This window comes from Chrysemys picta, chromosome 3, assembly GCF_011386835.1.
Source record: "Chrysemys picta bellii isolate R12L10 chromosome 3, ASM1138683v2, whole genome shotgun sequence".
Taxonomy (NCBI): Eukaryota; Metazoa; Chordata; order Testudines; family Emydidae; genus Chrysemys; species Chrysemys picta.
In genome coordinates this window covers 125,815,638-125,829,433 of record NC_088793.1, presented here as the reverse complement: position 1 = coordinate 125,829,433, position 13,796 = coordinate 125,815,638, and the positions used below count along the sequence as shown (strand labels likewise).

Here is a 13,796-nt window from a genome sequence, read left to right as displayed (position 1 = left end):
TTTGTAAGAACAACACCAAACCAGAAGTGTTTTGCACTGTTGCAAATTTTAGTATGAAATTATTTCTTCAAGAGACCTCTTGCTACTCTGGCCTTTAACGCAAAACATTTGGGAATGGCTAAACCAAGTTTCTTTCATGAACTGTTGTACAGATGCTGTTTAAAAGGCCTGCAAATTGGAGATAATTTAGAAGACTTTAAAGAAATATGTTGTGCATATATTGTAAATTCAGAGCGTGTGTGTGGTGATGGTGTGTTGAGCTTTGCAAAACTCCCTAGCAGAAGAGAGAAGAAAAAACTGCATCAAACTCTGATCCATGTGTATGAAGTCACAGTGATACATGGAGTGAATTCCTTAACACTTGGTTGAAAGTTGATTCACCCTTGGTTTATAACAAGTTTCAAAAAGTTGGAGGCTTCTCCCCTTTAGAGTGCTGCTCTCACCTCCCATGTGATGCTCCTAGATTTTAAACTTCTTCAATAATGAATATGCAGCGTTGCTTTTTAAATTTTAGTGTCCCCATTAATTTTTACATTGTATTTCTGTTTTAATGATCCTGCTCCCATATCATGGCTGAGGACAGTGGCATGAAAGTTGTCCCATTGATGCCTTGGGCAGGATGGAGGCAGCTGCTATGGACAGACAGGGTCACAGCTTCTGCCTACAGAGTTAAGAAAACCCAACCTTGCTTGCCTCCTCCAAGAAGGAATCCCCAGAAGAGAGTGTGTGTGTGACACACTTTGTGTTGAGTGGGAGCTACCAGCTCAGCCATCATGCCTGCTAATTCAAGCAGAAGGGCAAGGATGACAAAGCAGATGCATATGCTGCTTGTAGTAGTGCCTGAAGACATACTAAAACTCAACCCTTTGCCACAAAGATGGCCACGTTTGCACTTTTGATCTGCCACCGAAGCCTGCAGCAGTGCTAGCAGGGAGTGGGCACCTTCCCCACCTTTTTCATACACTCCCCCAACCCTTCTCTACTGCTTCCTGAAGGTGTGTCTGGAGATGGTAAGCGGTGGAGGTTCCAGCTTTAAAAAGTGGCTGCAAAAATGGCATTGTGATCTGCTATGATTCTTGATTCTCAGAGATTCCAGATTGCATGTGACCAGTTTGCCAGTAGCTCAACGTTTTTTCTAACTGTCATTCCCACATATTTATCCTGGGATTAGAGAATTAAGTTGGTTTCTTTCCTTCTGGCAGATCACCAGTAATTTAGGAGGGGGGGGCACTTATGCCCTCATTACATCTGCGCAATCCCTCTATCATGGATTTGCACATGTACAATTGACTGTGACTTAAGCAATTCCAATGCTGCAACCAAAGTAATAGAATCCGTCTCACTCCCTCACATGTGTTGGCTCCACAGGACTAACGGGAGGCAAAAATGCAGGAAAAGTTTGTTTTTATCGTTACAGTATATAGCTAGGACTGTAGGTAACAGATCAGAGGAAGACGGTGAAATTTTTACATAGGCATTTTTTTCTGAGTAGAGTTGCACTTTCTGGGCTTGATCCAGTGGTCCTTACTTGGGGAAAACTCCCATCCACTTTAAGTTTTGCTTGTACCTGGAGCACAAGATCAGGCCCTAAATGAATTGCACCGTGTAGCTAATGTGTGGTGTGTGACTCCAACAAACCCAGCAGGACTGCCCTTTGAAAAGAAGGGGTTAGGTCCGTTTTCACACTGAGAATTAAATATACAGTGTTATTGTTACCAGTCATTGAGTGTCCAAGTCCCCTCTGTGCCGATGAAATTAATCCCTTGGGCTGTCCAAGTTGATTTTAAAAAGTCACAGTTCCAGGGTTAACTGCACCTCTGTCCTTTTCATGTCCTTCACAAAAGCACCCCCTTAGGTCTTAGGCCTCCAGCTGTCACTTTTCTCAGGATGGGAATCTGTGTCCTTCTCTGTTCAGACCAAGGCACAGTCCCCTTGCAACTCACTGTGTTTATCCCAGCAGCTCTGACTTCTGTTCAGCACCTGCAGTTCTGTGACAGAGTTAACAGTGATATGCCAGCTTTCACAAAGCATGGTACATTTTTTTAGGACAAAAGCATTAAAGAAAAAACTTGTAATAAAACAGTTAACAGTTTACTGGTGGGTCCATACATAAGTGTTTTTTTTTTTTTAAATCCCGTGAGTCTCCCTTGAGTCAGATCAGACTGACCCTTATGCAGTTTTTAGGGCCTTTGTCTCCCGGGGCTCCTGAATCAGGTAAAACCAGTCAATGCTATTTCCCGCAGGGAGCAAAGCTTCAAAGGGCTGGCTATCTGCATAACTGGCACTGGGAATCTGCATTAATTATCCCCTAGTGACTCCAGATTCCACAAGAAACGCAGCCAGCCAAGAACACAACGGTAGAAACAACACTTACCGATACCATAATCTATGAAAAAAGGGCAGGAGTACTTGTGGCACCTTAGAGACTAACAAATTTATCGGGCATAAACTTTTGTGGGCTAAAACCCACTTAATCGGTTGACTATCCTATGTGCCCACAGTGTCTGGCACATCTCACTATAACAGACTTTGAAATTTCCATGCTTCTGAGGTCTAACATCTGTGTATAGCATCTCTAAGCAAAGGCAGATATTGATGTGCCCAATCAAACATAAAATATATATGGAATCGCAGGTAGGCAGTTAGCCAAGTAAGAAACTAACTTGTACCAAGGGACTGTCCCAGCATTATCGGAGTCCCCAGTTTATCACTCCTATCAGACTGCTCAGCCCAAGTGTCATGGTAAGTGTGGCAATCAAAGTCTCAGACTCAGTCACCTCAGGAAGGGAGAGGTCATGGGACTCCTGATTTTTGCATCCCACAGCTGTAGGTTGTAAGGTAACAGACGCTCTTTTTATTGTGTGTTTGCACAGTGCCTAACACAGCAGGGTCCTGGTCTATGCCTAGGGCTCCAAGTCACTGCCTCATTACAAATAATACTAATAAGCCTCAGAAATATAGGGTAGATTGAATGACTATCAGTGCAGGAACTGATTTAATGGACCAAATCTAGCCAAAGAGACTTAGTACTGATAGGGACAAAATACAATACTAAGTTCAAAGTATTTACCATTTGTTTATTGAGGAAGAATTAACAGGCTTATAGATTCTTGCCATGGAACACAACAAGAATCATTACAACAGTGAGCTTTTGTGGAAAGAGACATTGTACAGTAATATAGCCATTTAATAGGATGTTACTATATTACAGAGTGAGCATCAATATCATACCTATGACATAGTGTTTCTAGTGATTTTTTTCTTAAATGGATTGACATATCCGATTGCCCATATTAACAGACTAGCCATGTTGATCAAATGTTAATAGTCAAAAAAACTGGACAGGTGTGCTGGGTTTTTTTCAGGTGAATGTATTTTGTCTGAATAAATGGTAACCAAATATCTAAGTATCTATTTGTCCTCTCTATTTTGCGGGATACATAAATGTGCGCTTCCTTCAAGTTCCCTCCCCAGTCTCCGCTCTCCCTGGAGTAAAGCAACTGTGTTTTTTCTTTTTAAGAATGATTTGATTTTACAATAACCTAAAGAGAAGAGAAAGAATACAGTCTGGAATAATATAATAAAATAATAATACCTAGCTCTCATGCAGCACTTTTCATTGGTAGAGCTCAACATGGTATAGTACAGTATGATATTTACCTACATATACTACAAAAACAACAGGAAGTCTGGAGGCATCTTAAAGACTAGCAGATTTATTTGGGCATAAGCTTTCGTGGGTAAAAAAACCTCACTTCTTCAGATGCATGGGTGAAGGAGGGCTACCTCCTGATACTAAATATACTAGGGTTTTTTATTTGATGTTAGCACTCAAAGGTGCTGTACAAACACATTGGAATACACACTGCAAAATGAGAGGAAACCAAATACTGTATTAGTTTACCAGAGAATATTACATCCATTCTTCAGTCAAAGGAGGTATAATTTTGCCTACTGTTGAATGGTTTCTGTTGGTTACCAAGTCCCTTCATTTTCCCTAGGGGTTGAGCATCTGGCAGGGTTGGACCTACAAAGAACAAGGCTCTTTTTTGATGAAATCTTTCTGCTATTTCATGTAATTGAGATGCTGAATTTCCTACATTGGTAAGATTGGTAACATAAAGGAGTAAAATAAGCATTCATCAATGCATGAAACCCCTTCTTTCCTCCCCACAAAAAGGTACTTTTCAGTGCCATATATAGCACAAAACAACACGCAGACTCTGACAAAAGGGCATGTGGTGATGCTTGGATATAAAATGCATTCATTCTTTAAATGACACAATTGGCTGAAAGGATGGTGAGTAAGATGAGATTGATTGTGTCATGTTTATTTACAGTGACATTTAACAACAGCGAATTATCTACCATAGTAACCACAGCAGAGTTTAGAACATATTCAGACACACCTAAAATACCTAAAAATAATGTTAAAAGTGTATGTCTTAAACCATAAAGAGAGTGGGGAGGGGGGTGGAAAAGCAGGAATTGAGAATTATAGTTCAGACTCTACCTTCAATCTTTCCCCTAATGTAGTGGTTTTTCAGATGTCTTCAAAGACTGGGGATGCATTAGCAAGCTACAATGGGGCACTTAACTTCCATTTCCATCTTAAACCCAAAATTGTTTAGTTTAAAACAGACCCTTCTTTGAAAAAGTGGGGGATCCCAGAGACCCACATCTGGGGTTTTTCCTCAAAGGCACAACTCAGTCCTTTGTTAATGTTTTTAAGTAGTTTCCTCAAAATACTTCAATATAATTAATTGATTTATATTTATAGAAGTCTATATAGATGCCCATCCTACCTCTGGATGCCATTGCATAAATTAAAATACAGATGAGTGGTAGTATAATATAAATGACTGCCATCCTAATTTGACATCATCAGCACATATAATGAGGATAAAATTTAAATCCCAAACCTTCCAAATCTCAGCCTACTCCCTCCTCAAAATCCTTGTCAGGAAAAATAGGTTTTACAGTGTGACTAACAAATTCAGACTCTGGCGGATCCAGTGGGAGTGTGTTCCACAGACAATGTCCTGTGTGTAGCTCCTTCCGATTTGTTTGTATCAAAGGAGTTCCAGCTTAAGTTCCCCTGCTAATCTCCCTTGTTGAAGCATAGCAAGAGCGGGAGATAAGTGACCTCTCAGGTAACTAGGTCCTATCACATTTAGGCTTTTTAGTTTAACTCCAATATCTTGAATTCTCCTTGGAAACCTATTGGCAGCCAATGCATATTCTGGAAAACTAATATAATAACCTTATCTAATTATGTTTTTAAGGGCAACCACCCCCATCAATACAGCATATTTCATGTACCATGTGCTGGATAATAACATAAGAGAACACCATGTTTCTAAGACTAAACTGGCTGTTTATTAAGAGACCTCTTTACACAGATGTTGCAATTGCAGCTAGCATTCTAGCTATGTGCACACAGACCGACTTCTTGGTGCCGCTTCCAAACTGTTCCTCCTGCAATCTGTGCTCTTCCCTCCCCATTGATATCTTATCTATGTATCTGTGATTGATTAGATTCCTTGATATTTATGTCTCAATTTTACCTCCTTTTCCATCCATGCTGCAGGGCTGTTTGAGCTCCCTATCCATTTCTGGGTTTTCTGAGGGGCAAATTAAATGTTTAAAAGGCCTGTAAATGCACTTTGTGTTTACTGTCAATGTTTTCATTAATCTTTTCCCTCCCTCCCCCAAAATAAAAATGTTTAGGCCCCAGTCATCTAAACACGTATGCAAGTGCTTACCTATAAGTATGTGACTAGTCTTACTGGTTTCCACAGTGGGCTGAAAGTTAAGCATGTTCATAAGTGCTTGTATGATTAGAACCTTGCAGTAGATTATGAGAGTGTATATGGCATGTCAGTTCCTAGCGTTGCCAACCCTCCAGAATTGCCCTGGAGTCTCCAGGGATTAAAGACTAATCTTTAATTAAAGATTATGTCATATGATGAAACCTCCAGGATACGTCCAACCAAAATTGGCAACCCTAGAGGCAGTAGGGCAGTGAGAGGGGAGAAGTAAAAGCAGCTGTTGCAGGGGGTAAAGGGAAATACAGAGAGAGGGAGAGAGAGAGAGAGATTGGCTACAGGTTTAACTGGTTTTACAGCTGTAACTTGTTTGGAGAAAAATTCCTGCCACTTAAAATCAGAGATGGATGCTTTAGGGTAGTGGTATTTATTTAAAAGCATTTCCCTCCTGTTACATTTTTGCCCTCACCCATTGTACATAATGGGCATAAGGATATTTTTTGTTTATGCCAATTCTGTGCTGTTGGCTGTTACCAGACAGCTCTGATATAAAAAAGGCTCAACGGGCCAATCAGAATGTAGCTTTGAACAATCATTCCCGCCCCCCTCTCCCCCCCCAACTCTTCTAATCAGTGGGTTATGCTGCCAGCTTCTAATGGTGTAACTCGAGTAGAAGGCCCTGGTGGTAGAAAGTATGGTTTGCCTCACAAGGCACCTACAACTTCTCCTCCATTGAAGAGCTCATGAAGTGAGCAGCATTGGTCAAGGATATGGCTTGGCCAGGATAGCTGGGAATGTAGCAGTTTAGGCCCCAATTCAGCCAGGGCCGCCCAGAGGATTCAGGGGGCCTGGGGTCTTTGGCAGCAGGGGGACCCGCCGCTGAATTGCCGCTGAAGACCCGGAGTGGAAGAAGCTCCGGGGGCCCGGGCCCCGCAAGAGTTTTCCGGGGCCCCTGGAGCGAGTGAAGGACCCCGCTCCAGGGGCCCCGAAAAACTCTCGTGGGGGCCCCTGCGGGGCCCGGGGCCTGGGGCAAATTGCCCCACTTGCCCCCCCCCGGGCAGCCCTATATTTAGCTAGCTGCTTGTACAGATGCCTAACTTTAAACATCCGGGCTCTCCTATTGCCTTCATTGAAACATCTCCTGTGCATAAAGCTTGGCCCGTAGTTAAGCACTGTGCTGAATCAGCACCTCAGCTACCCTGGGCAGCTTCCACCAGCAGAACCCCCCTCAACCCCTGCTCACAACTTAAATTGCACTCTCCTGGTAAAACTCCGAAGGGGGGGGAGGACAGTGGTGAATAAAACTTGCATCTCTTCACAACAATGAATGAAGCCCAGTATTTGCAAATTATATAAATCTGTGTGTGTGTGTGTGTGTGTGTGTTTGTGTTTGTAATATCTTTGTGTAGTCTTCTCTTTTACCCATTGCAAGGAAAAAGTCTCCAATTCATTTCAGAAAGTAATATAAATGACAAGCTCTTTTATTGTGCTTGGCTGAGTCACACAAAACGCACACAATTAACAGGTGTACTGTGGCGCACGGCACACAGCAGGCATAGCTGGATATCTTTCACAGTCCCAGATACCGAACTAGTTTCTTCTGTGGCATGGGCTTTGAAGGATCAGCCAGATGTTGAGCTCCAGTACCTTTTTGCTTTCCCTTACATTTCTTTTCCCTGCGGATAAGAATCTATTGTAACTTTGCAATTATTTTTAAAAGATAGGTGCAGCCTGGAGGCTTGTTTCCTTTTTTCCTCCTCTGTGCTGACAAACAAAGGTAGGCTTCAGCTAAAGCCAGAGATGCCGTGTCTATCCACCTGATTTGAGTCAAAGATTAGATCCAGTCTAGCCCTCGCTTTTTAATCTGTTGCTGTGTTGGGGCTGCTGTCTGACATGCTGAGCTAAGCTGGTTGCAACAAGATAACAGGGAAGATGAAAGGTGTCGAACTCCTGCAGAATGGTTCAAGTACTTGCAGAATCTGACCCACATCACGTTTTTGAATGCTGGCAAAAATGATAAAGCTGTCTCACAAGAAACTACAAAAATTGTTCCTTAAAAAGGTAAGACACTTCTTTGCTTTGTTTTGTTTCGAACTGGACTGATGATAAAGTTTGCCAATTGCATTGTTCTGAAGTGCTCACTCTTAGGAGGGCACAACTGCCCTCAGCCTGAGATGCATTGCCCTTCTGCTTCACCAAGGTAGTTCTTTTTCATTTGTGGTGTTAATGCTTTATATGATGTCCCAAACTATACCTAAAGTACAGTATGTGGCATAGTTTGTCAAATATAGTCACTGTTTATAGGCTCTCTCATCCTCAAGTTATCTTGTCTTTTTTTCCTACCCTTGTTGCACTGTCTCAGAAGCAGTATGCATTCCAACTTAACAAGTTAAATTCTAATGTTCTCTGGTAGTTTCAAAAAGTATGGGGCATCTCATCCTAGTAAGCAGAAAAGGATGCACCCCACTGAGTACTGCTCAGTTTAAAAAGAATATTAAAATGAAGAAGCTGTTGTTAACTCTATGACCAAAAGCAGAAACGCCCATATTTTAGAAAAAAGAACAGGAGTACTTGTGGCACCTTAGAGACTAACAAATTTATTAGAGCATAAGCTTTCGTGGACTACAGCCCAGTTCTTCGGATGCATATAGAATGGAACATATATTGAGGAGATATATATACACACATACAGAGAGCATAAACAGGTGGGAGTTGTCTTACCAACTCTGAGAGGCCAATTAATTAAGAGAAAAAAAAAACTTTTGAAGTGATAATCAAGCTAGCCCAGTACAGACAGTTTGATAAGAAGTGTGAGAATACTTACAAGGGGAGATAGATTCAATGTTTGTAATGGCTCAGCCATTCCCAGTCCTTATTCATATTTTAGAGTTTACCATAAACTCAAATATACTCATGCAATTAGTGCACTTCCACTGGGTGTAACTGAGAGAACTTGGCATATTACTTTCAGGGTTCAAATCAAACTCTGTCTAAAATTCTCTGGTGAATTTGTCCCAGTCACAGTTGTGTGTCTAAGCACTGCCAAATATAAGCATTTAATAAAGTAGTCTGAAAAAAGTGTCAGGTGCATGGGACAGGAATCTATCATAATCTGGGAGTAGTAACTTTGGTAAGACAGTGTTTAAAGTCTCTCTCTCTCAGCAACCCAACTCAATTTTTTATTTCTCTCCCTCTCTCTCCCCCGCCCCCCCGGGTCTTTGACTCCTTGCGACCCACCCCACTTCAAGTACTGGTATTTAATATTTAGGTACTGTGGTACTGGCCTTCTTAAATGCCTCGTTAGACTGGGTGCTATCTGAAGGGCCTCTTTTTTTCCAAGTTTTAACATTTATCCCATGGTTTATAAATGTACAATCACTGACTTTTCCCTGCCTCTTCATATACTTGCAGTTTATTAGTGATACGAGACGAACAGTCTGTTAATTCAGCATGACTCTCAATTTCAGTGTATTGTAATTTCACATTTTCCACAGTGTATTGTTTCACATTCACAGAATGTCACACTGATTTCCATAATATATGCTTTTGCTAAACAAAACAGCCATTTTGATTATATTCTTTTTGGAACAAAAAGAAACAAAACACATTTTAAAAACATTGTGAATATGGCACATTAATAGACAATCTGATTTAACCCGTTCATTGCTGAAGATATGTATACTCTTGTTCTGAAGGAATTCTGCAATTTTTAATGGTAGTATCATTCACCTCTATGTAACTGTCCTTTGGAGATTCTCTATGCAAAGTGAACAGTATATTGCCCTTCCCCCCAAGAATATGTACTTTTTATAGTCATTAAGGTGGTGTGTGCATCTGATCAAATGATCAGAAAATTGTTGATTTGTGTGTGTGTATAGTGCTCCAAGTCCCAAGAGAATTATTAAGATTAAAAATACATGAGGAGAATTTCAAGAAGGTATAATTCACCGTTCCTCATTTAGTGTACTTTCAGGAAATGCATCCTTATGTCAGGGTATGTCACTGCTGAGCTTCTGTTTTCATCTGATAAAGTGAAGGTGGGTACAACCCAGAAGGAACTGAGCAGAATTCACCCTGGAAAAAACAGTAGGGCATTGATAGCATTTGGTGTCCCGTAGCAACCTGCTTTCCCATGAAAAGGTACATCTACATGGTACCACACAATCAATACACGAGGTAGAATTGTCACCTGCCTATGTTTATGGTTAAAGGCTAAGTTTTAGACAAGGGTATTTATATTGTAAAAGTCATGGGCAATAAACAAAAAATCATGGCTCGTGACCTGTCTATGGCTTTTACTACATAAATATCCCTGACTAAAACTTAGCAACTCCTGGGGCCCAGGGTGCTGTGGCTCTGGGAGGCCCTAGGACACCGCTGCTCTGGGGGCCCCCAAAGTCAACGGCTTGCCTCTGCACTGGCCACAGAGGCTGACTTCCCCCAGCCACCCCTGCTCCGAGGCCTCGGGAACTGCTGCTCGGGTGCTCCCCAGGGCCACCTCTGGGACCGCTGCTTGGGTGCATCCCCCAGACCATGCTGCCTGAGCAGCAGCAGGTGCAGCTGGCCCTGGGGCAGCCCCTGGGATCGCTGCTCGGGCACTGCCCGGGCAACCCTGGGATCAGCCGCACCAGCCATTGCAGCTGCAAAAGTCACAGAGGTTGCAGAAAGTCACAGAATCCGTGACTTCCACGACCTCCGTGACAGAGTCGCATCCTTATTTATGGTTCATGTTGTTTATCAGAGTTACTTGGACAGAGGGGATAAAGAATGAACTTTTTTTCAATAAAATACCTTCTATTAATAGTAATAAGCCTAAAAACAATTTGTAAATGTCTCTGCAGCACCTCTAAAATTTGGAGGAGGATGAATCAGTATATAGACCTTTTTTGTAAGTGCTAGGAAAATGACTGCAAAACAAAAGATCTAATTTTGCCCTTGGGTGCACATGCACACCTCCAGTCGAAGTCATTATACCTGCATATTTAGGTCAAAATTTGGTTTGAAATGAGACAGATCTGCATTTTATGGTCTGATGGACAAATCACAGCATTAAGTGTCAGCAGATTGGGGTCCCATTCCTGGCTATGCCGCAAACTTGCTCTGTGGTTACTAGAGCTGTTTGAAATTTCAATGGAAACTTTTCATGAAAAATTGTAGATGTTTTTCAACCAGCTGTAATGACCAGGTCACCCTCTAGTGGCTAGTCTCTGAAAGGGATATAACCTCCGATACTAGGACAGCTAATGATACCTTTAAGTCAGGGGTGGGCAAAGTATGGCCCGCGGGCCACATCTGGCCCGCCAGCCATTTTAATCCAGCTCTCAGGCTCCTACTGGAGAGCAGGGTTTGGGGCTTGCCCCGCTCCGGCACTCCAGCATGGGGAGCAGGGTCAGGGGCCGCCGTGCGCAGCTCCCGGAAGCAGCGGCATGTCCCCCCTCTGGCTCGTGGGCTCTGCTCTGCACACTCTGAATCATGGCCAATGGGAACTGCAGGGGTGGCGCCTGCAAACAGGGCAGCGCGTAGCAGAGCCGCCTGGCCATGCCTCTGCATAAGAGCCAGAGGGGGCACATGCTGCTGCTTCCATAGTAACCACAGCCGATTTTAGAACATATTCAGACAGATTTGTCACACAGTGCCCGTATTACAGAGCAGATTTCTAAAGGTAGCTAGAGGTATAAATGCTAGTAATTTTGAATACAAAAGAGGGTCTGCAAAATTTACCTGGTCCCAGTGGTCTCAGTGGAACTAATATGAATAAGGATGGTTTGTAGACTCTCAGACTTTATGGCCAGAAGGGACCATCATGATCATCTAGTCTGACCACCAGCACTTTGCAGGCCGGAGAACCTCCCCTACCCACTCCTGTAGTATGCCAAAACCTCTATTTAAAGACTTCAAGTTACTGAGAATCCACCATGTACTCTAGTTTAAACCTGCAAGTGACCTGTGCCCCGTGCTACGGAGCCACTTGTTAAAATGTGGTTCTGCTCTGAATGTGGACCGAAAATGGCATTGTAAGGTTCCATCCTTGTCTCAATGGTCCTGTACCAAAGTGTTCCGTTTACAAGTAAAGGGCTTTTTTCTAATTACCAGCTCCAGGAGCTCAGACTAGTCTCTGATAGTCAAGTGTGGTGTCCCCCTCACCCCCACGCCCACCAGTCTGTCATCATCATTAATAAAGGCTTTGCAGGCCAAAGTCATCTCCATGACACCCGTGCAACCCCTTGGTAATCAGTGGTGGTCTATAGGTGTATCTGATTGGAAATTAGTTAACAATTCCTTTGATGAAGAAAAATATTAATAGAATCTGGCATCAGTCTCTCTTAGATGGTTCAGCTTTACAGGGCTAGCAGGAATAAAAAGAAATACAAATTGTTTTTGTCACTAAATTAAGATGGATGTGCAAAAGGAACAGATCTTTTAATTGGGTACTATTGTTACATAGTCACTTTTCAAAGCAGCAGCACACTTCAACAATGGACAAATACTTTAAGACATTTTGCTCTTCTCCTAATATTGTCATTCATGCAATTCAGTGTTTCTTCTGACAGTGTTTTAATCTAATAATACCTACAGAAATAGTAGTGAAAACTGCTTCTACTGGCTTTTCAACTAGAGGACTCTATGAAAGTTGGCATGCATAAAAAAAGCAACCTTACATAAGCTACTTAATATAAAGTATGGGTATAAAAGTCATTGATTGTAGTAAATTGTAATTTAATAACTAATTCAAGAGGAAAATGAAAAGCTAGCAGAGCACATTTTAACTGTAGTGGCATGTGGGAGGAAAAAATATACTCTACATTACCTGTTTTTAAGAGACTATCACTGTTATTAACAGAGGATGCATCCTCTGTTAATAAGGACAAGCACTTCAGCAAAAATGTAAATAAAGATTTTAGTGGTCATCACCCCTTCACATGAAAGTGGTGCTGCCAATATTTATTGTATGATTTGTAAAATGCATATAATCTCAGCAGTGTTAGCAGGGAGGAACCTGACTTTTTTTACAGTGAAGAGAGTGATGATTTGGTAATGATTACAATAGTGGCAGAATATAGCTCTGTGATAGCTTGTAATAAATGTCTATCTCATCCTGATCACCACCACCAATGAAAGTTTCTGTGCTTAAAGAACATATGGTTGAGTCATTGATCCCAGAGAGAGAAGAATGAAAAACAACATAAAGCCGAAGGAATCAGAAGGTGTAAAGATCCGCTAGATGTCTTTGGGTACATTCATGCATATGCGAGTCATATACATGGGCAAGGTATTTCTTTAATCTTTACAATGAGTCTCACTGTTCTTCAGATACTGTGTAAAAACAGAATTTTACCTGATTCTTAACATAATGATTTTTCTTTGTGGCATATGCATGCTTGTTTTCTATTGCAAGGTTGCTTGTGAATTCTGAGCTGCTTATGCAGCATGTTGTGTGCTAGCTGGTTTTCCCCCTCCACCCCAGAGCTGGCTGCATTTCAGTGATGTAGATACAGTTTGCGTAGGGGTTTGGAATCCATCAGGATGGAATGTCAGAGGTTGGTATGTGGATTTTTGGATGGTGCCATTTTTTTCACTTGCATCTCCAATGCAACAAATTCCAGTCTGCTGCAATGTTCTTATGTTCATATTCTTATGTTCTTATGTAGAACTAGATAAATTCATGGAGGTTAAGTCCATTAATGGCTATTAGCCAGGATGGGTAAGGAATGGTGTCCCTAGCCTCTGTTTGTCAGAGGGTGGAGATGGATGGCAGGAGAGAGATCACTTGATCATTACCTGTTAGGTTCACTCCCTCTGGGGTAAATGGCATTGGCCACTGTCGGCAGACAGGATACTGGGCTGGATGGACCTTTGGTCTGACCCAGTGTGGTCATTCTTATGTTCTTATGTTGATGACACCACAGTGTTGGGCTGACAATTATGGGGAATGTTAGTGATATTGAACTGACTCCTTTTATTGGATGAATATATCTTGGGTTTTTAAGGTGGGGGGAATAATCAGGTCCCCTACCTGCTGCAGGATTT

General features: G+C 42.0%; 1 protein-coding gene across 2 annotated transcripts in view; it reads left to right on the top strand.

Moving 5' to 3' along the window:
- RPS6KA2 (ribosomal protein S6 kinase A2) overlaps window positions 1-13,796 on the top strand; it is a 446,243-nt gene that overhangs the window by 52,938 nt on the left and 379,509 nt on the right. Inside the window, exon 1 of one of the 2 annotated variants that reach the window (XM_065590438.1) lies at window positions 7,666-7,829. The exons of the other annotated variant lie outside the window; for it this stretch is intronic. Within the exon in view, the coding sequence (XP_065446510.1) occupies window positions 7,770-7,829 (60 nt within the window). The 5' untranslated portion in view covers window positions 7,666-7,769. Of the gene's footprint in view, window positions 1-7,665; window positions 7,830-13,796 lie in introns of those variants that run through there. 2 annotated transcript variants of the gene reach the window in all.